The sequence below is a fragment of the Danio rerio genome, chromosome 11, assembly GCF_049306965.1.
Source record: "Danio rerio strain Tuebingen ecotype United States chromosome 11, GRCz12tu, whole genome shotgun sequence".
NCBI classification, from domain to species: Eukaryota; Metazoa; Chordata; class Actinopteri; order Cypriniformes; family Danionidae; genus Danio; species Danio rerio.
In genome coordinates this window covers 12,120,001-12,144,779 of record NC_133186.1, presented here as the reverse complement: position 1 = coordinate 12,144,779, position 24,779 = coordinate 12,120,001, and the positions used below count along the sequence as shown (strand labels likewise).

The window sequence follows — 24,779 nt, the reverse complement described above, 5'->3', positions numbered from 1 at the left end:
CGTGTACATAAAAACGGTCATAAAATAGCACAACAGTGAGAAAATGTAAACGTTACCTGAACAAACAGAGGAATGGTGTCCATGCTGGCAATGGTGCCTCGGTTCATAGGATCTCTGGCCATGATATGAAGAGCACCAGTGCAGCCCTCAACAATCTCCTCCATTCTTACCCCATCCTGAAAAACGGTGGAAAAACAATGTGTCATTATTATAATTCACTAACAAAATAGTATCTCTACACTGCAAGAAATGTTTGTTTTTTTAACTTATATTATAATGTCTCATTTCTAGTCCATGCATTTTCTGGACAGGAAAAAAAAAAAAACTTGTTTTGGGAAATAGTATGTCAAAATTAAATGAGTTTTTTCTTAAAGCAGGCTAAATAATCTCATTTTAAAATGAAAAAAAAAAAAGATTATCTGCTTACCCCATTAGCAGATTATTAAGCTTGTTTTAAGGAAAAACTCACTTCATTTTGACATAGTATTTCTGAAAACAAGACAATATTTTTTGCTTGTAAAGAAAATGGTTCTTGATTTTCAGAATTGTTAGATATTTAGGCTAGAAACAAGTCAAAATCCCCCAAGAAAAGCTTTCTTTGCAGTGCTAGCTTTATGTTAAAGGATGGGTCCAGAACTCTGGTTCTGTTTCTGTATCTAAAGAATAAGTATTTTAATAACTAACCATTGAATACCTAAAAAAAATATTATTTAAATAACTAACCATTGTCGTTTTAACATCTAGTCAGTATATATATATATATATATATATATATATATATATATATATATATATATATATATATATATATATATATATATATATATATATATATATATATATATATATATGTTACGCCAATGTGTGAAATCCGGCATTTTATTTCAAGACTTCACACTTAGCTGATGATTGATTATAAGCAAGTTAAGCATGCTGTCCAGGGAGAGAGCCCTGAGCTCAAAAGTTTCTAAAGCCCTGGGCTACCTCCCGTTTGCAGGGCAAGAGTGGAGCTTTGAGCTCAGGCAGATCTTGACAACTCCCCCTTATTTTGATAAGAGCTGATGACTAAAATGATTGCTATGAAGAAATATGCTGCTGGATGAGAGTTTGACTGTAGTGCTAAATTTAGATCAATTAATTCACTTGTAGTGCATGTTTTTGGAATGTGGGAGGAAACCGGAGAACCCGGGGAAAACCCACACGAGCACAGGAGGAACATGCAAACTACGCACAGAAACGACAGCCTGTTAAAGGACTAGAACCGGTGACGTTCTTGCTGTGAGGCAACAGTGCTAACCACTGGGCCACCGTGCCACCCTATGAAGGGAAAGTTAGAGGAGTAGGGGTGGAAGGGGGGATTCTTCAAATTGAAGATGACTAGTGACAAACTCTTTATAGTGGGTTAGGACTGGCCTGATTGGTGGATCATACATAGTTAATGCAGAACCAGCTGTGTTCAATCATAATCACGTGATCCTCTCGAAATTAGTTTATAAATAAACTTCACTTAATGCTTAGAAATGTATAGAAAGCCTAAAATCAAACGTCAAAGTATGACATGATTGCTACTTTTTACATTGCCAAAGCATTCAATAGAATGCAGAGTTGTCGCGTGGCAAAGTATGTACTGTAACTAGCCTACCCCGGCCATTTTCCCGCCCCTATTGTTGCCAGTGGTGCTTGGGTCATTGTTTGATGATGGCGATCGAAGTACGTTCAGTGTTGAACGTTATTGTAAGACAAGCATATTGCCAGTAGGAGGTTCCACTACCCCATCACAGATAATATTGTAACAAATAATTGAATCTCAGTTCTCCTGTCTTTGTTTTTTCGGTAAGAACATCATATGCTTCATTTCGTATTCCTCCCACCTTAATATAAGTACATGATCAATAAAGGCTTTTGTTGAGCTCTTCTGACACTTTGCCTAAATGATACTTGTCATTCTATATAATTCCTAGGAATTGAATAAACGCCTTGGAAAAGTATGCAAAATCTTTACAAATGACCATCAGGCATTTTATACATTTCCTAGACATTCTATACAATACCGGCATTTCACACACATATACAACTGATAACATATACACAAGTTCCAAGTCACAAAGTTAGTAGAAAGCTGTATTGGTTGGTTAATCAAGAACCAGCTCAATGTTTTGGAATCGGACTGCACTTCTTGTTTGTGATTCACTTAAATCAGGGGTCAGCAATTTCGGTCCTGGAGGGCCGGTGTCCCTGCAGGGTTTAGTTCCAACTTGCTTCAGCACACCTGCCTAGGTGTTTCAAGTATACCCAGTAACACCTTTATTAGCTTGATCAGGTGTTTTTGATTAGGGTTGGAGCTAAAATCTGCAGGACACCGGCCCTCCAGGAACAAGTTTGGAGAGCACTGACTTAAATGAACCAGCTCATTCATTAATGAACTGGACAGCACCGTTTGAGTAACGTTTAAATCCACTAAAAAGAAGGTCTTATTATAATAAATCCCTCAGAAGTTAAACTACACTGGTTGTGCTGAATTGTTTTGATTCACTTTAAAGAAGCTGATGGCGATTATCCACACTGCTCGGCATCTGTTGGTGCCATGTGAATTCGGCTTTTAGTGTTCAAATGGGAAAGTCCTTTGTATTTTTAAATGATTAAACCTTTGGCTGCCAAAAATAATTGTCTTAGGCTGCGTCCCAAATCGCCTACTACTCAAGTAGGTAGTACATTTGAATTTTGAATTTACTCCAGGGCTGTTAGAAGTGTACGTTCTACATAGTATGAATGTAAGTAGTACGAATGGAATTTGGATTTGGCATCTGCTATTTGCTCACATCTGGCTTTCAATGATCTATAGACCATTTCAATGTGGTCATGTCATTCACCCATGATCATTTCCTGCTTGTTATCAAACTATTTCATAACTGTAACAACAGGCGATTCAATCATAACTTAATGTTAAAACAGCTATCGTAACATTATTTATCAATATGTGGCTCTTTTTGGATTCTCGCAAGCAATAGAAATTAAAAACGTAAAACAGGAATTATGTTGGGACCATTGTTTTTGTTTACATCCCTTAAAATGGACTATATAGTAGGGAGGTATTCAGTTTCACACTACATCTTAGTTACAGTCCCAAAAGAGGAATTCAAACCTGGTATGATCGTTGAGCAGATGAACCGGGTTTCTGTGCATCCTGATGAGCTTTTGAAAGCAAAGTGACCAGTTTGGGAATGGCGTCAGCGTCCCTCAAAGGAGCCTGATTGGCTGGACACAGGGCCAGGTTACGGATCAGACCAACCACAGCCTGTAACGATAACAAATGTAAAGTCAGCAAGAGAAGGTAGCAAAACAACAAACCAATTAAAGCCTTTTATTGTATAAACAACTCACTGAGAGGGAAACCACCAATAAAACCCTAAGCAACAGCTATCAAGTTAGCCCACCTATTTCTGAATGTATACAATAAATTAATCTATTTGGGAATATATTTTGTGTAATACTTCATGTGTTAACATATTGTTAACATTTAATTATCCAGTTGCTGGCATGTTTAAGCATGTTGTTGTTATATTTTAATGTGTTGCTAGTATGTTTCTAACACATTTCAGCAAGTTGCTAATGTTCTGAGCATAAAAACTGTTTTAGCATATGCTACTATAAGGCTAATATGATTTAACACAGCCCTGTCCATGTTTTACAATATTGATAGCATGATTTGGCACATGTTGTGGCCAAAAATGATGATACATACGATATGTAATACAATGTATAAATTACTACTAAGATAGCAAAGATACATCTGTGAGAGGCATTTTAAACAGCATTTGGTTAGCAAAACATCTGCTTTTCCAGTAAAAAACAAAATAAAATAAAATATTATGCTTGTTAGGTTGTTTTAAAGCATGACTCTTGGTTTGAACTGGCCTTTAGCTTGTTTTAACTGGTCATGTGCCGGTCCTGAGCAGATTAAATCATTTATTCACTAGTGTTGTCTACAATGTTGCAAGCGCAAGCATCAGACTGGCTCATAAAAAACTACGCAGCACAGGGTAAATCTGCTCTTCTTTTTGGCTTTGTGGCTGTTCATCAATATGACGACAAGGTTTGTTTAAGCCTGGGTCGACCATGGCTCGTTATTATATGCATCTATAATTCCGCCGCAATCTCTCGCTGTTTATTTCAAACATGGTGGGTTTTTGTTTTCAATCTGGCTTGTTGCGCAAGCGAATGTTGTTTAAACTAATAGCGTTCAGCTGCAAGTCTAGCTCTAGTCTAGTGTTTGGTACCCTTTCGAAAGGGTGCCGAAAAAGTGGTACGGTACGGTTTGGTACACCTTTTGACAGTGGAAACCACTCAGTGGAAATGGGCCATAATATTAACGCAATTTTTAGTTTTCCAGTTTATTAAAATGTTCTCATGGCGATAGTGAGGGAAATTAAGAGTGGGTTTTTATACTTGCTAGGAAGTTTCTGTGGTGTTACCAAGTGAGCAAAGTGATGGAGATAATGGGATTCTACAGAGCAATATAAAGAAAAGCGTATGAGTGATGGATAACCTTAGAGTGAACAGGCATTTATTTACCTTGACAACTGGCCAGTGGTAGGGTTGATTGAGCAGTTTGACAATAGCAGGGATGCCGTAATGCATTCGTACGGCGTTCTGTGCAGTCTCAGCCTCTGGGTGCCGGCTGGTGAGGTGGCGCAGGGCGCAGACGGCTGGCTCGATCACGTCCTGTTTTGAACTGGCCCTCAGGATGGTGTGAATAAGAGCCTCCACGCCGTTACTCTGGGTCACCTGCGTTTTGTTGCGTGTGTTGTTGCAGGTGAGGTTGGACAGGACGCCTGTGGCACAGGTCAGCATGTTGATGTCATCAGCAGACAGCAGACCGACCAAGACTTGAAGAAGATTCTCCATACCGTCCTGCAGGGGGCGACAGAGAGCATGTTTTGACGCCAATGCATATTTTCCTGATGGTAATCAAACTGAGTTTAAGCAGAAAGGCTTTGACTTTTGTCTCTCACTGTGCAATGCAATAGCTAAAAGCCCCCTCATGCAGATAATATATTTCTGCAGTATTTATGAAACTGCTGCTTGTTTTGCAATTTAAATAGAAAGAATGTACATGATAACCACAACTGATTTAAACTTCTTGATTCCAAAAGTAGAAGTGAACAGTATGTTCTTGAATACAAACACAAGTTTTTGGAGGAAGATATTGATTTCATTATTTACTATTACTTTGAATTACTTTTTACTTTAATATTTACTCATCTATACTACAAAAATTATAATGAATTTAAAGTAACACCACGTTTTTTTGAAAATAGTCCAGAGTTTAACCATTTTTGAATCTTTTCAGCCAGTCTCCAGGTCTGTTGGAAGCACTTTTAGCTTAGCTTAGCATAAATCATTGAATGGGTTTAGACCATTAGCACCTCACTCAAAAAAAGTATTCAGTAGTTAAAGTATTTAATATAGTTTAAATAAAAATGAAAAGATTCTATTTTCTATGTCAATATGGCTAGGAACTATACTCTCATTCTGGCGTAATAAACAAAGATCTATGCTTCTGTACCATGATGGCAGCAGGTGCAATGATATTATGCAGCACCTGAAAACAGTCACACGTTTTATTAAATTGCATATTATTGTGCCTGATGCAGTCATAACACTAAAGATTTTTGCAAACATGAACTACAGAAGAGTCAAGCTTTAAATAAGAAAGTTATCAAAACTCTTTTTAAAATGAATTTTCAACAAAATCCTAATGATCTAATCCAATTTAATGATTTATGCTAAGCTAAGCTAAACTAAAAGTGAGATCGGCTGAATAGATTCCAAAATGGTTAAACTCAAATGTTTAACTCTAGGGTACTTGTAACAAATGAGCCTAGTGTTCCTTTCAGTTATAGTGAGTCCACCTTGATTGAGTGCTATAGTGGTATAGATGTAGAGAGTTAAATGGTTTAAAAATGCATAAACTAACCTGTTTGGTTGCAGCATCTGACAAGTTTCTCAAAGTCCACAAGCAGTTTTGCATCAGACGCTGACTTGAGCCGGACAGATGTTTACCAAGAGCTTGCATTCCACCTGAAAATGAGGAAATATAACAAAATATGAAGAGTTGTAAATCCCTCTAAATCCAAAAAATCTAAATCTTATTCATTTTTTATTTTTTTATTTTTTTAAATGAGCATTTTCTATCAAGCTACTATAATTGGGTTTATAAGTTTCATTTTATAGATAATGAAAAGGTTATTAGCTAGTAAATAAAATATTTTTTATTTTTTATAAAGGTCACTTTAGACAATTCTTTAGTTTTAAAGAAGGTCGATTTTCTTTTACGTCAAAACCAGCTAAATCTTCTTGTGCTTTTTTTGCAAAAACCTCTAAACCCACCTTTTGGGGCAAGACAGCTTAATAAGTTGAAAAATCACTAAAGATGCAACTAGAAATTTTTGTACCAAACTTAAAACACATTATACAGACAAAAAATAAATAAATATATATATATATATATATATATATATATATATATATATATATATATATATATATATATATATATATAAATCTGTCAAGTAAGTGGTGGTTCATTCTGCTGTGGTAACCCCTAATAAACCAGTGACTAAGCAGAAGGAAAACGAATGAATTAAATCTGTCAAGTAAGCGCATTAATCAATAACATTAACATTGACATTGACATTAATACAATCTTAACATTCTGTTGTCATTTCTGATATTTGGGATTTAGATTCAATGCAAGTAGTGTAAACATTGTAAACTACTCTTGTTAGATTCAAATAATGTAGTGTAAAAACACTGTAAAACAGCAATATCTGTGCATTGTCTATTAACATAAAAATTAATATAATTTATTTAATTAATATAAACAATGTACAGTTTTAAACATTATATTTATCTTTTAAAAATTAGCTTACATTAGCAAATAAAACACAATGTAGGCCTACTGGCCAAAAAGGGTACGTCTCTCAGACATTTTTAAAAGCTGTCATTCACTCATTCACTCACCATACTCACGGTCTTTTTTTTCTATTGTTTAACCTGATTTCATCCATGTGGGATAAAAGAACGGCATCTTAAGGTGCTTTCACACCTACATTTTTGTTTCGGAACCTGTCTTGTTTGCCCAGTTAGTGCGGTTCGTTTGGCATATGTGAACAGGGCAATCGCGCTCTGTTCCGCGCCAAAGTAATCGCTCCGAGATCGCTTGAATGAGGTGGTCTCGGCTCGATTGAAACGAACCCTGGAGCGGTTCGATTGCAGTGAGAAAGCGATCCGATCCGAGCGCAGTTATATCACAGTGTTTTATGGATATGTAATAGGCTTACGGCTATATGAAGAGAGAATTATGAGTAGGGTGGAAAGTTTCGCAAGTCTCCGGATGCCCGCAAATGAGTGACGATCTCCCGGTAATCTCGCGTCTCCCTCCCGGTCCTCAAATAGGCATCGTCGCGCACCCTTCTCACCCCTCCCCACCACATCTCTCCTCAGACACATCGCGCGCGCACACCTTGTCAATCACCACCAAACCACCACCTCTCCTGACAGCTGAGCGGGACGCTGCAAAATAAACCCTGACACTCTGACCAATGTGAGGAGAGTTTACTCGCATGTGACTTGTTTTAGCTCTTTTGGTCCGATTAGAAACTTTGCCGTGTGAAAGCCAACCGCTCCAAGAGCAAAAAGCAACAATGTAACAATTGTAATCTCTGTTTTGGAACAACTGAATCGATTTACAGGTGCACCCTTAACCTTGTCTTTTGACAAATAGAGTTGCCATTTGATGTATAGTAAATCGGACTCATTCAAAGTAGCATCAGTGCACAAAAAGCTGTTATGAATGTATGCAACATTTCCGACTGTACAGTGCGTTTTCTTTTTCTTATAATGCTGAGTTTTGAGATGAGGATACAGCTTAGTGGTTATAAGTTTAATTTTTAAAACTATAACCATTGTTTAAAACAAACATGCAATTATATAACATATAACTGCTGGCTATTTTCCATTTTAATTTAGTTGAATATTATTTTAAACAAAATTTTAAGTATAATAAAATAAAAAATAAAAATATTAATATATCAAATATTAAAATATGAAATAAAGTGAGAACTAATAACAATAAGCAAACAGGAAATTACACATAAGAACATTCAAATTAATGTGAAAAACACAAATAAAAACATCCAAAATGATTTAAAACTACTGTATATCTCAAGTATATTTTAAGGTATAGTATCATTACTATGAGAGTAGTGGTTAGTGTGGTTAATTTTTTGGAGTTTTTTATTGTATTTAACACAATTATTACTACATTTAAAAGAGAGGTTTAGTTTTTCTGTTTGACTCACCAGCATCTACGATGGCAGGCTTGTTGCTTGGACAGACAGAGAGCACTTTCAGCACACGACTGGTGGTCCACAGCAGCTTCTCATAGTTGTAAGTCCTCATGATGTTGACAAGACCCTCAGGACCACCATTAGCCAGGATAATCAGCTGTGAAACAATCAGACTGATGTTAACATAACATCACATTTGAAACAAATCAAGGTAAAAAAAAACAACTACTAAATACTATATATATATAATGATATATCAAAAACACCTTGCTCTCCTGGTTGCCATAGGACAGCAGCTGCAAGCAGTCTGTGGTGATGGCCAGGAATTTGGGGTTGCTTTTCTTCAGCAGGGGAACCATCCTCTGGAGACCATCAGCCAGACGCACCGCCATCTTGGCTCCCTCTTGGTGCAAAAGCAGGTTGTGCAGGGTGGTGATGGCGTAGAAAAGTACAGAGTCCATCGGAGAGCTGCAAACAAAATAGGTTGGATGATACAAATCAGTTGCTAGAATTTCTTAATTATTAAAAAAATATCAACGTTTTAACAATGTTTATAAAACTCTGCACACAATTGCTGTTGAAGACAGTTTAATGCATAATATAATGAATAATTGGTTTAATGCAGCACATATAGAGCTTATAAAAGCTTAAAGAGCCATTATTATGGGTTTTTGAAAATGAAACCATGCAGTGTGTGAATGAAAACATCCAGCTGTGGTTTAAATCTGAAAGTTCACCATGTTTAAAACTATTAATTCTGAAATGAAAAGTGGACTCAGAGTCGAATGAATTAAACATGTTGGGTTAGGATCTTCTGCTTGAACATGTCTATGTCAATACAGTACATCACCAAATATGAAGTGCTGCTTCCGGTAAAACGTGAACTTGCCTTTCCCTTCGGAAACTAGTGGAGCATGGGGGGAAAATGGGACTGATCATAACATGAAGATAATGATCTCTGACAGATGGAGATTCGGCAGTGAGGATAAAGGATTAAAGTTCATTTTCACAACAATATCACAGTATAGCCAATATACTGCTGTGTTTGCTCCTTAAATTGTTCTGAATTTTGGTGGCATAACCTATGCTGCAACACAGGATTCGTTGGCCTTTGATTAAAGTAATGAGAAGCAGGGACAATATATGTGACTATGTCAGACTTTGAAAGGGACGTTGTCAGTAACTGTTGTAGTTCATATGGACCAGTTTCTTCTTCCTCCGGATCATAACAAGTAAGTGTATTTAAAATTTTTTCCTCGTTTTGTGTATTTGCAAATTATTTATTTAATAGTGTGTTGCAACTTGTAATCGCTCCGTGCGACTTGTAATCACTTATCTATTTTAGCTCAATGCTTGTACTGCATCTCTCAGGTTAAATATGTATTGGGCTATTTGCATATAATGTCCAAAACCACACTGATAACACAACGTGTGCTTCTTACTTTATAGATTTAAAGCGTTTCTGAACTTCCAATCCTCTGCTGTTTATCTTTGGCCATCAGCTGTTCCTCATGGTCAATGTTAAAAATATTTCAACGTTTGCCACTGTGTAGATAAGTACTGAATGTGTGTCATTGTTATTACTTAGGGTTATGGTTTAAGAGTAGAGTAATATGCTGGTGTTTAACTGCATTGTTTTATTGCATTCCTGCATTTGGCTCTTACATACTCTGTGTGCTACATTATAGCCGTGGTAGGTGTTTCCTCTTTGTCTAGCGCTGAACCCAGTCGACCAATTACAACAGAATGGGTCATCAGACCAATCAGCACAGATTAGCCTCACTCTGAGGAGGGGTTTGGGAAGAAATGAATTGCTGAACAAACCATTTAGGAGTTGTTGGGATAACTATGTAAAAATAAATTCATATAAGACCATGAAAGTGTTGTTAGAGAGCTCCATATAATGAACTTTTATAAAGAAAAGTAGATGCTCTTTAGCAAAAAAAAAAAAAAGGGTTTTATTAGGTTTTACTTAACCCCTCAAATACATTTTGTCATTAGTATATGAGTACAACTTAAATCTCACGGGTGAGGAACGAAAAGCAGATCATCCAAGTTTGTTATTAGGATTTTTAGGACTTTTAAAACTGCTTTTTTTGTAGTCAAAAAGTAATTTAAATATAATACAAACTTAAAATAAGTGAAACAAAATTTTTAAAAATCTCTGGCAAAATATCAAAGCTTGATTATACATTTCTTTTTTTCTTTTTTACAAATGTTTTTACTGCTTTTTATGTTTGCAACTTTAAGATATGAATCACCAAACCCTTAAATTAAGCTTTCAAATTCATAAATTAAGATTAAGCTTTAATTTATTGTGACACATACACGGATATTAAAGTTTTATAAACATTTTTATATATTTCCCAATTAATTAAAATTTACATTTTATCACTATTTGTTTACCTGTTTATACTCAAAATAAAATAAAAATATAAAACTTAATGCAATGAATAGTATCTCATGTAGAATATCCAAGCTTGGTATTAAAGTTTGCCTTAAAAGGAAGTTGTTTTTAAAAATTTTATTTCAGTAGGTTCATATACTTTCAACTGAAAATTTATACAGAGTAAGGGTCAGGCTTTCTTTTTGTGAATCATTCCCTTGGAGCAAACTAATGGTAAGAGGAGTCTGGTCAAGATAATTATGGCTAAAGCCGTCAAACTGACGTCAACATAGTTGAACTGACACTTCAAATGCAGAAGCAAATGACCATGACTTTGATTGAAGATTACCAAAACCATTTTTTTCTAGTGGATTAACCTGCATGGATTAAATGTTAATCTAGAAAATAACAACGTGCAAAAGCAAAATAAACATTGTAAATTTTTAATTCAGACCCCTGATAAATAAAGGGACTAAGCTGAAGGAAAATTAATGGATGGATAAATGGATTTGGATTCACACGAACTAATAAATATTGCACACGGTAATTATTAAGACTTCTGATGGTTAGTTAGATGGTTAGTGAAGTATTGTCTACTTTCACTAAATAAACATCTATGTCCAAAATCTCAGTAACACAAATTTGCAACTAAAAATGTGAGCGTTTATTCACCAAGTCATTTTTTTTTCAGTATTACAGTCTCTCTCTCACCTCAGCATGCGCACCAGAGCTGGAATGCCGCCTGATTTGAAGATGGCGAGCAGTCCTTCACGCTGGTGCGAGAGGTTGTGCAGGATGCTGGCTGTGGCGCGGGTCGTCTCCATGTCGGTCGTGTTCTGCATGGCTCTCACTACAGCGGCCACCATCTGCGGGGACTGCATAAGAGCCCGGCGGGATGCCTCCTTGCGGGTCAGTTGGTTCACGATCATAGCGGCTTTGTTCACAACCAACTGATGTCAAAAGAAACACCACAGGATCAAAAATAAGCAGAGACTAAGAATTTGAAATCACAACATAACTGATATTTTTTTTAGCATGTACATTTGATCATTTTAGGTAAATACAATATAGATGAATAATCAAATAGTTTTTGTACACCAGCAACATTTGTAAATGTTTGCTTGCTACTTTGTTCCACACAATTCATTGACATTGTCCCAACACAAATCGATTAACATTATAATTAGTACAAATTATTAAAATGGTATTAAAATACAAACTATTAAAATTTCGCCCCAAAAAGTTAAGAACTGTGTCATTTCAACTCATTTTAAATATTATCAACTATGTTCATTTCTAGATAACGGTTTATATATAATTATTTCTTTTTTTCATCTGTCTCATTTGTCATTATTTTTGGTGTTTTGATTCATGTGATCTATAAATCGCACTTAACAGTGACCGTCGATGATCCCTGATTTTCATGGCGCATTGTGCGACTTTTCAAGCGCTGAAAGTTTACAGCGAACTTAAAGTATGCCCTCAAAATGGCTGACTCCGTTATAAGTGCCCTACCCTGACTACTGAAAAAGAGAGATGATTGAGACGCACCATGTCCAATTACATACCATTCCAAAGTTGATGCCTCACAACGTAAACATTTAAGAAACATTTCATGGAGTTTTTCATGAGGCTTTCTATCACCCTACGTTAATTATAATATGAGAAACGAGTGATGGTTAATGGTGCCTTGTTTACTAGATTGTTGGTTATTACTAGGTTACCAATACTACACTCAGCCGCTATTACATCTTGATGGAAACCAACCTAATTCGCATTTGTTTTTTTTGCAAACTTTAAAAAGATCCACTTTACGTTAAGATGGTAATTTAACCTAATGAGCTTTCAAAGAGGTATCACCTTAATGTAATGGGTATAATTTGCTTGCTTTATTAACAGCTTAAACCAAGAAGTGCACATGTTCTTGCAATCAGTATGATTCTCTCTTATGTTTGCATGTCTAAAGCCATGGTCACACTAGAGTTTGAGCTTGCAAGATTTGGTCGTACGGTGCTGTGAAAAGGAGCGGGCTAAAACGTTGACGTAAAAGACGTTGATAAAGCGAGGGATTGCTCCATATTTTAAATTTCTGTGCAGAGAGGTCACGTTTTGATCTATTGGTCTTATGCAATCACATGATGCGATTTTGTTGGTCAGAGTTCACCATGTGTTAACTTTCAAATGCAGTAACATGCGAAACTTGTCACACAAGCTTGTTTCGTATGCATATGAATGCAGGTCTATGGGGCGAAAAGTGCAGTGTGACGTGCCTGTACTATTAGCCATGATTGCTAAACACTGTAAAAAATGCTGGGCTCCATACAATCAATTTGTGTTGGGGCAACATGAAGGAATTAGGTTAACTTACTAGTCTTTTTAACAGATTTAAGTGGAATAGACATAAAACAATTAAGCTGTTCCCCAAAATCCCTCATGAATTGTGTTAAGCTCATTTTAAACAAGTACTTTAAAACATCAGCAAATTAAATTTTTTGAGTGTACTCTGTAAATTAAAAGGCAGTTTTTATGCATACTCGCTAATTGTTTACCAGAAACACATGTTATGTGTAAAAAGGCTGGCAACTAGCTGAACACGCGTTTGCTTAATTAGATACACTTAGCCTGCATATTAATATCTTTGTTTTAATGTGACAATATTTTTATTTATTAAACTTTATTTGAATATGCCAACATAATATTGTGTTCTATAATATTTCTATGAATATATTTCTAACAAATCAGCCAATCATCTACCCCATATTGGCCCTTAAAACCGAGTGTAAAGGGGAAGGGCTTAAAAATTTACCGCCTAAGAAATGGAACAGCACTACAGCACCTGCACACATCATCTTATGTTACCTCGATCTTAAGTGTGGTCCTGAAAAACCTCTGTTTGAAGGGGTATCTACCCCTTCCCCTTCAACCTATGCCTTAAGACAATCGGGACACCCCTACCCCGCGCAAAACGTAAAGTAGGGGCAAAGGCTGATTTATACTTCTGCGTCAAACGCCGGCGTATGCTACGGCGCTGACGCATAGCCCTTCGCCGTGGCCATCGGCGTCGCTGACGTGCACCTCTCAAAAATTGTAACTACACGTCGCAACAATGCATAGCACAAGCTCTGTGATTGGTCGGCTTGGTAACACTGATGAGTCTGGGCGGGACAGAGAGCCGCGCGAATGGCGCGAGCTGGACGCGAGCCCAATGGAGCGATTGTTTACAAGTGTGGAGTCCCATGAAGGAGCTCCGGATGGAAAGTTTTGTTTTGTGTTTACCTCATAGTTAAAGTTGTTGCACGTCCGCCGGTTCCTGCCTCAAAATGAGTGAGTTTGAACCACATGTACATCCAGGAAGTGTTCAGGAAAAGCAAAACAGCAGAGAAGAAACTCGACACAGAGAAACATTTACATTTCACTGCCCACTAGCGTTTCGAAAGTGTTAATTCAGACCAACAGAGACAGCGCGCAGAAGTATAAATGCACAGCTACGCGCGTTGCATGCGCCGTGGGTTACGCCGGTCACTTGACGCAGAAGTATGAACCAGGCTTAAGGGGAAAGAGCTAAGGGGTAGAATTGGGATTATCTGTATAGTTAATAAGCCTGCTGACAGTCGTAGCAATGACGATAACAAAAAAGACTTCTCTATATTCCTTTGTAAAAAAGCTCGTCTCAGCTGATTTTTGAATAGGTTCATAGGTAACAGTGATTTAGAAGAATTCTTAGTTGTAAGATCAAATGTTCTGTGAATGCAGGCCCTGATGTCTGATGCGAGCAGCAGCATACCTGGTCTTCATCGTTGAGGAGTTTGGTGAGCTCTGGGATGGCGCGTGTGGCGAGTTCAGCGTCGTCCTGGTAGTTGATGAGGTGAACGATGGCAGCTTTGAGCTGCTGAGATGGTTCGGCCAGCTTCTGTACATTGGTCTGCTGGGATGGATCGATCTGTGTAGAATGAATGACCGATCCCTCCATCACAGTCTCAGGAAACATGGCCGCCCTCACACGCTGAGCACGAGTCATATTTAACTGAGACTCCACCTCTATAGAAAACAGATAAAGAAAGGATAATGAACTAAACTCTTTATTTTGAGCAGTTTGTGGTGTTTAGTAGGCAAAGTAATATATAGCGTGGCCAGATGTCCCCTTCTTTCCTTTGTTTCAGCTTTATTTTTAGTGTACCGACTTATTATGTCTTCAAAGTTGAGTGCTAGCAACATGGTGCATCTAAAATCGCATATTTTCCTACGATATAAATTCTGTGAGTAGTAGGGATGTCGCGATACCATTATTCACGTTATGATACTATACCAGCTGAAGTAATGTGATACCAAGTAGTACTGCGATACTGTAATTCATAACTAAAAATTATGAAATAAAGAAAATTGTCAGTAATACTGTATTTTATGCACATCATTTCACCTATTTTGCATTAGTTCTTTTTGTTTATATGTAGATAACTGACCAACAGTCAAGTTGTAACTTAGTGTTCGTTAAAGTCACAACTATGCTTTAACTTAAGCACTGCTGGAGCAACCAACCCCTGTTCCAGTGTCAGAGATAGAGCACAGAGGAAAAACTCAAACACAAACGTGATTTATTATAAATAAACAATCACTTCTTAACATTAAGGAAACATAGATATCAGCACTATAGTAGTTTTATTAACCTTTGTATACCCAAAGTTCGCACTTCATTTGGTCGCTACTCTTTTCAGTTTTTTGCTGCTGATGACTGGAATCGTCTGCAGTAGACCTTAAAGCTCAACATTTTTATTCCACTATCATCCTTTAAAAATTCAATCCAGTTAATAGTACAAGATCACTGGGTTTGTTATTAGTTTTTCCTTGATTTTATATGTTATTATCTGCATTTGTGAAATTGTTATTGTACTGTGTGACTGCTGCTCCGTATCTGCTTATTATGTTGCCGCTTGGCCAGGTCGTAATTGTAAATGAGAACTAGTTCTCAATTTACCTACCTGGTTAAATAAAGGTTATTACATCAATTTATGTGCATTCAATATCATTCCAGTTTCGATGGCTATTTCGTTGAGAGAAAATGTATACTTAAGTTTTTACGATTTTTTTTTTTGGTAAAAACTCGAAAGTTGTATTTGTTTTAAAAGTGTTAAAAATCTCTTCAAGATGAACAGCAAACAATTTAATATAACATGATTCACAGATAAAGTGCTTTTGCAAAGAAAAATTCATAGAGGTTTCTTTTTCCCCAAAATTGAGGCTTATGAATGAACATTAGATGGTATTTTAAAAGAAAAAGTAACACTATAGTTTACAGTTGAAACCAGAAGTTTACATACACTGTATAAAAAGTCAGAAGTTAATGTGATTTAACTTTTTCTCTTTAGGTCAGTTAGGATTATCATATTTGTTTCTTTATTATATTTGAGATTCTTTATGAGATATTTTTGGAGAAATTGTTATAACTTTTCTTGAAAGTCCAGTGTACATACAATATGCCTCTGGAAAAGCTCAGATGATGATGTCAAGGTTTTGAAAGTTTCTGATTGGCTAATTGGCAACATTTGAGTTAATAGAGAAGAGGAACTATGACGTCAATTTGTATGCAAAAACCCAGAAGCAAGTTAGCATTTTAGCAGTTCCGGTTCCCTTGTCCCAAAGTGAATGGGGTTTTTTCAATGGGGTTTCAGTAAAATCGCTTAAATAAGGTTTGTGGCAAACACAAACTCAAGATACTTTCACGTTTTGTTCTACGACATAAAACACATCAGTTACATCCCACTCTTGAATTTTTAAATTGGTTATGCTTCTTTAAAAACGGTTGCTATCAAGTTGCTAAATGGGACTCCAGGCGGTGTCGGAGACATTATACGTCATTGAGCTGATCTGGTCTGGAGCGCACTCAGCTCGCTTGTGTTGGGCAGATGGATTTGTCTGTTATTTAGGTATTTTCATGAATACTATTTTATAGTTTGTTGTATTATTCTAATTGGGAATTCAGATTGTGTGTCGATAATTCCTTTACTTGTAAAGGCTGTTCATTTGTTGATCATTTATTTTAATAAACAATATTATGAAGATACTGCTTACTAGTGCAGCCTGTCTCTTTCCTGCTCTCAGTAATGCAAACGCATGAATAAATGTGTAAAAATACATGCATGTTAACTGTCATTTTCACGTGATCAAGTGATTTTTTGTCTTTTTTTCTTAATCTGAACACATTTAACCATAACTCCAATATTTACACCCCTTCATAAAACGTATAGCAGATGTGACTGTATGGGCTGCTTTTCGCTGTACTTCGTGACACAAAAGGAATACTGAATGTTGCTCTGTGTCCATGACGGAACTTGCAGGCATTTGATAGACTTGTTCCTCCTCACGCCTCATTTCTGTCATCTGTTAAGGTAAGCAGGCTGTGTGCATGCGAGCGATATACTTATTTAAACATGTCTTATGATAATACTATGTAGGCAGATTTATACACACAATTTTAAAACTTTTAGAACAACCGTAAAGCAAAACGGATGTATTTCCTACGTAAAAACGATCCAAAAGGCACATAGGTCTATGTGTTTTTGCGTATTTATTTGTTTATAATATATAGCGTGGATTATAATATAATAAACAGAGAGATTAACTCTTTGTCATGGACTATATTTCTAAAAATAAGCGTGTAAAGTTGTCTGCAGCAGGGTGGGGCTGACGTCACAGGCGAGCACCCCGAAGTCACTGTAGTCTGTTTATAGCCTAATGTTAGCTTTTAAATTCTTACGTTTGTATTTAAGATCCAAAAGTGCTCAAAGTTGTATTTTCGTGTGACGATTATCGGGCTGGACAAAACGTGTAAGTGTAATGAAGTGTTTGAACACAGAGCTTATTATTTGCAAACTTCGAAAACCCTATGGGAAAATCCTATAGGGATTTTCACGAGGGAACCAGTTTTATGCTAGCAACCGATTAGCCTACAAAGTGACGTCATAGTTCCTTCACTCTATTGGGGCACAACTGTAGAACAGTACTTAAGGAAAACCTCAAACACACTGCTTCCTTGTGTGACAACATGGGAAAATCAACAAGCTAGAATCAACAAAAAATGCCAGATTACAATTTGCTAAACTACACTGGGAAAAAGAAAGATTTTTGGAGACATGTCCAGTGAGCTATTTAATATTAAACTGTTTGGCCATAATGACCAGTGTTACATTTGGAGGACAAAGGGGAAAGCTTACAAGCCTAGGAACACCTTCCCAACTGTGAAGTATGGGGCGGCAGCATCATTTTGTGGGGCTGTTTGCTGCAGGAGGGACTGGTCCACTTCACAGCATAGATGGCATCATGAAGAAAGAATATTATGTAGGAATACTGAAGCAACATCTCAAGACATCAGCCAGGAAATTAAAACTTGACCACAAATGGGTCTTCCAAACAGACCATGACCCTAAGCATACTGCCAAATTAGTTCAAATGTGCTTTAAGGACAACAGAGTGAATGTTTTGGAGTGGCCATCACGAAGCCCTGATCTCAATCTTACAGAAAATTTGTGGGCAGTTGAAAGAGCTTGTGCGATCAAGACTCTGATCTGACACAGTTACACCAAATCTTTCAGGAAGAATGGGCCAAAATTCCTTCAAACTATTGTGAGAAGCTTGTGGAAGGATACCCAAAACATTTGACCAAAGCTATACAGTTTGAAAGCAAAGCTAAAAAAAATACCAAGGAAATGTGTGTAAACTTTTGACTGTCTAGAAATCATTATTCATTACTTTCATTATTCTGGCATTTAGCAAATGTAAATTATTTAGGTAATCCTTACAGACCTAAAATAGTAAACGTCTAGTATGATTTTTTTAAAAAAAAATGGTTATGTTCCTTTTTTAGAGTGTATGTAAACTTCTGGTTTTAACTGTATATGAATCTCTTGTAACTACTGGATCAGCGTTTCAGGAAAGTGATCTACCAACCAAATTCAGTGAAATTCAGCGAAATGCGGTCACTCTACTAATATGAGGAAACTGCTACGAAAGACAATTGTGGTAGTTTATGATTGTGTCTTCTCACCTGCAGGGTTCTCTGTGAATGTGGTGGTGTAGGTGAATTTCTTAGAGCTGTACTCTGTTCCATCATCATCTGAGCGAACAGTAGTGGCTCCTGAATGGATGCCTGAATCTGTGCCGTAGTACGACTGCTGCCACTCTGTGACCTTCACCGAACCTGGAGCCTCTCCCACTGGCAGACACATACAACAACAGTTTGAGTTAATGTATTTACAACTAAAACAAACTCAATAAAAAACATCCACTGGAAAAAAACACATATAGAACATAATAGTGTTGTCACAATACTGGAATTTCTAACTTTGATACACTACCAAAAAAATATCAATATAATTTTTGATACTCCTGGGAAACCAAGTATTCAAATTCAATTGTATTTAAAACAGATTTAAATCTAAATTCTGTCTTGATTTACTCACACTTCACTGGTTTCAAAACAGTTTCTTCTTTTGATACTTTGAAGAATGTTGGAAATCAGAACTCATTGACTTTTATATTATTTGTCCCCTTATTAAAGGTGCTGTATGTAAGCTTTTGATTCTTCTAAAGCATAAACATACCATAAAATTTTTGCAGATATAAATGAAACATGCTAAGTGAACGTTTTTGTTTATCTGAAAAACAATGCTAATGTCAGTTATTCTGCGTTAAAGATATCGGTTACGAAATGTCTGTCTTTCTTTTGGTTCTTTTAATCTGCTTTTAATTATACTTCAGCACCCTGGGTTGCCTTCATGTAAAACAGCGTATTTGATTGATTCAGTCAAAAAGGCTCTCAAAGTATGCGTTCATGATCGAAATGCAACCTCCAGTGGACATTAGCAGACTCCAACATGAGACACGGATTCAGAGTTTCACATGAGTTTATTAATTAGCAAATAATATAAATATTACAAATGTAAACATTAGGTTACATTGTAACCCTGTGTCTCAACAACATGGTACATGACAAGATTTGCAGTGATAAGCAATTTGGCTGTTTGCACCTGACGAAACACGACAGAAATTTAAAAACAGCTATTCAGAAGCACAGAATAGTGCACTTACTGCACTCCAACAAAATGGTAAGATTTATAATCTAATTAATACATATTAAACCTCTTTAACATTATTAAATGTACATGCTCAATCACTGATATGTGTTGGTTTGCACTAAGTCACAGTTCTAAAGTTCAATTTTAAACGTTTGCCAGCAGCTAGCTCTCTGCAACTCTCACATGGTCGCCCACTGAAGCTAAGCAGGGCTGCGCCCGGTCAGTACCTAAATGGGAGACCACATGGGAAAACTAGGTTGCTGCTGGAAGTGGTGTTAGTGAGGCCAGCAGGGGGCGCCTAACCTGCGGTCTGTGTGGGTCCTAATGCCCCAGTATAGTGACGGGGACGCTATACTGCTCAGTGAGCGCCGTCTTTCGCATGAGACGTTAAACCGAGGTCCCGACTCTCTGTGGTCGTTAAAAATCGCAGGATGTCCTTCGAAAAAGAGTACGGGTTTAACCCCAGCATCCTGACCAAATCTGCCCACTGGCCCTTGTCCATCATGGCCTCCTAACCATCCCCATATTCCAATTGGCTTCATCACTTTGTCTCCTCTCCACCAATCAGCAGGTGAGTTTTAAGTTTTTAGTGTTTCCTTTTTAAAATAAAATACTGGGTAAAACATTAATGCTGGTTTAATAAAATACCTTATTACTTTATCAGTTTATCTGATCCTTTAAACGTTTTAAAGAAGTCACAAAATGAAATCAATACTTCATTAAACCAATATTACAGAATTTGAATACTGTAACAATCACATGTACTTACTGTGCATTTCCATTTTGGCCTCCTGGACTCAAACCGAACAGTCCAAAAGTAAAACCTACAAAACAAAACAAAAGCAACACATAAATAAAGAGATCTGTGCCAACCAGCAGCCAAAGCGGAACAAAACACCAATCGAAACAGAAGTTTAAACACACCCAAGCAATCAAAAACTGAAGCAGAGGATCATGGGAGAAGCAGAAGCTGGGATGGAGGGGGCAGCAGTGGTAGTTTGTGACCCTTGGCTTTGCAAACAAGGCGTGTGAGTTAATGCTCAACTGCGAGCACAAAAAAAACTCACAAAACCGGCTCTGCGTGTTTCCACATTTACACAACAAAACTCCTCCCATTTCTCCAACTTTCTCACATTTTAACACACAACTAGGACGTCCATACAAAATACTGCATTTCTCTGCTAGAATTGATTTTTATCTCCCACATCCTTTACAGTCTACCTCTGCCTTTATTTAATAGTGATGTCCTTCATTTCTCTTTTACAGCTCCTTCTGATTACGTTCAACCTAAACCTTTGAACTTTAACAGAAAAGAAGAGCTTTTATTGGACGGCCTGTGTAGACTTGCATTTTATAGATCAGCTTATCATCCAGTTGGGTCTTGAAAATTCCATTTATACTGGACCCCCATAAACACGTGTCAATAGAACAGACATAAATCAAATAATTTCTGTGCCTTGTGCAAATCTCTGTTAAGGAGGAAGGTATGAAAACAAAAACATATTACGCTTGCTCAAGTTGCGTCTTGTATACACCTTCACCAACTGAAGTAGATAATTTTGATCACTATTTGTCTCCATTACATCTTCACTTCCACAAATGTATGCTTTGTGCCTTTATGAATGCATAGCCATTTACAAATAAAGTGACCACCTATGACTAATCCCCCAAAAAACACAACTACCTAACTTGGGCGAGGCCTGAAATTTTAAAGTTGGTGGACTTTGGTGAAATAGGGTGGACCTGCAGTGCCTCTTAAACAAAGTGTATAAAAACAACTTTCTTATATCTGTCAGTGCTAATAATGCAGTAATTAATTGAATAAAGTGTGAGCTGATATCTTTGAGTAAATAAAAGCAACAGCAATTTTGTATTTTGGACTTTTCATGTTTGTGCAGTGGAGGGGAAGTTTAAATTTGATTTACAAACAATGACTCAAAGACGATGTCAATTGTCAACATTAAATTCATTAACTTATTCATTCTCTTGTCCGCTTAGTTCCTTTATTAATCCGGGGTCGCCACAGCAGAATGAACTGCCAACCTATCCAGCACATTTTTACGCAGCACATGCCCTTCCAGCCGCAACCCATCTCTGGGAAACATCCACACACACATTCACACACATACATTACGGACGATTTAGTCTACCCAATTCACCTGTACCACATCTTTGGACTGTGGGGGAGACGCGAACGCAGGGAGAACATGCAAACTCCACACAGAAACGCCAACTGAGCCGAGGATCGAACCAGCGATCCAGTGACCTTTTTGCTGTGAGGCGACAGCACTGCCTACTGCGCCACTGCGTCACTTGTCAACATTAAATTTAATTTATTATTCCCTCAACATTAATTATATGCTTTCTATTTAAGATTTTCTTTAATCAAGATACTTCTGTCTGGGTGGGCCAGCCTTCAGTTTGAGCAGGCTAGTGCCACCCTGGCCCTTATGTGACCTCACCACTGCCATCAACTGCTTATTTTAATAGCACACCAATTCCATATAACTGATCAAATTATGAATTTTTTTTCTAAAATAATGATTAAATTAAAATATAATTGTGTTATTTACACATTTTACATATACAATTATTACCCCCCCACCCCCCGAATTATTACCCCGCTGTTTTTTTCCCCCCAAATTCTGTTTAATGGAGAAGACTTTAACAAATTTCTAAACATAATAGTTTTAATAACTCTAATAACGGATTTATTTCATTTGTGCCATGATAAATAATAATTGACTAGATATTTTTCAAGACACTTCTATACAGTTTAAAGTGACATTTAAAGGCTTAACTAAGTTAATTAAGATAACTAGGCAGGTAAGGGTAATTGGGTAATTTATTGTACAATGATGGTTTGTTCTGTAGACTATCAAAAACTATATATAGCTTAAAGGGGCTGATAATTTTGACCTTAAAATGGTGTTTAAAAAATTAAAAACTGATTTTATTCTGGCGGAAATAAAACAAATAAGACTTTGTCAAGAAGAAAAAATATTATTAGACATCCTGTGAACATTTCCTTGCCCTGTTAGACATCATTCGGGAAATATGTTAAAAAGAAAAAAATATTGAAAGGGGGGCTAATAATTATGACTTTAACTGTATGCAGAGAGAGAGGGAGAACACTTTTTCCAGAGCTTTCTCTCTCTCTCAAATATAATGGTTCAGGTAAAGTTAAATAAACAATATATCTAATATAACCAACAATAGAGCACAACACAAAACACACAGCTGTTCTATTCTGCTTATATTTCTAAAAGAGGTGGGAGTGTTCAGTGTTATTTCACTGGGAATACAAACCTGATTGTTTCATAAGAGCAGACTACGAGTACTAACAAAACATTCGAAAACAAATACAACACATATATTCTGTATAAATTATTATTATGTGTTCTCCAAGCACCTAAATGCACAGGGAAGTGGTTTGGATAGATTCAATGCAATTTACTTCTCAAAATGCACACAAATGAAAGGCTTGACATTTCCTGACTGGCAGGAATGCCTGACCACAGCCTTGCAAACAACATATTAAAACAAAAGAGAGATTTTAGACAGACTGTAAAAATATCAATCGTCCGTGTACATGTGTCACACTGTACAGAGTTTTTTTTGAGCACGGAACGAACACATATTTCGGATGCCTTACATGTCGACACTCGAAGAGGCAAAGAACACACGCTAACATGGCTGCAGTGCTAAGAACAGTTCTGTTGTGAGAATTGTCTCTAAACTGCACCAAAACAGATGTTTGATGGTTTGCAACGCTTGGGGGGCGTTTGTCTATGCCAAAACATGCCATTATTATATCGTGGCTTGCTTTTTCAATACTGAAATAGAGTTTTTAGATATTAATTCAATAGTTTTTATTAAAATTTACAACTTGATTTGCAGGGGTAATGTACATAATACACATGGCTTTGTCCATAGGTGTCATTTTTACATCTGTGATTTATAAGCTTTCCTTTGATGTATGAATTGTTATGAAAGGACAATATTTGGTCGTAAAATAGTCATATCCAAAATCTTAAATCTTTAATTATTAAATAAATAAATATTGAGACAATTTCCTATGAAACATGTATAGAAAAATTACGTTTTGATATATTTATTGCAGGAAATTTACAAAACATCTTGAAACAAGGAACTTTTTAGGTAATACAAAATTATGATTTTGTCCAAAACGTTATCTATAATTTTGACCCATGCAATGTATTTTTGGCTACTACCAAAAATATATCTGTGCAACATTAGATTTTATGATCCAGGGTCAAACAAATGTTTCATAATTATCAAAAAAAAAAAAAAAAAAAACAATGTTCAGTTTTTTAGACCCTTGAAAAAGTTAAAAAGTCACCCTAAAAACAATTTCTACACATTAAACATATTCTTACAAATACATGATTACACATAAAGATCAATCTAAAATACAGCACGTCATTTATAAATGTCACAACTTCAAAAAAAGCTTTCCATATAACTTTATTAATGTCGTCATGACACACCTAGCTGGGTGTAGCCAAGTCTGAAACCTGTCAAAACATGTAAAACGCAACACGCAGCGACTCCTGCCAGCCCTGCAGGTAAAAGATAGCAAGTGCCTGTGTGAACACTGGGTGTGGGTGTTTTCTCAAGCTCCAGTCAAGTGAGCTGAACATTCGCATTTACACACCCATTGCTACGGTGTGGCAATGGCACGCCCATTGGTATGTCCATACTCTGTACTGCAATTTGCAGTAGAACATAGTAGATTATGACAGATTACGAGAAATACAATTCAAGATCGGTTCGACACTTCTCTGATTTTGATCCTGGACCAAACAAATTACAATTACTAACTCTTACTAGCGCATACTTGCGTGCAGACACAAGATCTGTTATAAGGGGTGAGGTCAATCACGCAACAACAGTCTCACACCCAAACATAATTAAAAAATCCTACAGATTTACACTACAGGAAAGACCTGA

General features: G+C 36.6%; 1 protein-coding gene and 1 long non-coding RNA gene across 3 annotated transcripts in view; one reads left to right on the top strand and one right to left on the bottom strand.

Annotated features, from left to right (window-relative positions):
- jupa (junction plakoglobin a) overlaps positions 1 to 24,779 on the bottom strand; it is a 61,041-nt gene that overhangs the window by 7,811 nt on the left and 28,451 nt on the right. For both annotated transcript variants that reach the window (NM_131177.1, XM_073915485.1), the window contains 10 exon segments: positions 57 to 176; positions 3,143 to 3,295; positions 4,573 to 4,911; positions 5,978 to 6,081; positions 8,364 to 8,508; positions 8,618 to 8,819; positions 11,449 to 11,687; positions 14,522 to 14,775; positions 18,776 to 18,943; positions 20,575 to 20,629. In NM_131177.1, coding sequence (NP_571252.1) covers positions 57 to 176; positions 3,143 to 3,295; positions 4,573 to 4,911; positions 5,978 to 6,081; positions 8,364 to 8,508; positions 8,618 to 8,819; positions 11,449 to 11,687; positions 14,522 to 14,775; positions 18,776 to 18,943; positions 20,575 to 20,587 — 1,737 coding nt within the window. In that variant the 5' untranslated portion in view covers positions 20,588 to 20,629.
- LOC141376547 (uncharacterized) lies at positions 10,563 to 14,706 on the top strand. The gene is made up of 3 exons (XR_012387044.1): positions 10,563 to 12,134; positions 12,359 to 13,752; positions 13,939 to 14,706. It is a non-coding gene; the product is annotated as an uncharacterized lncRNA (long non-coding RNA).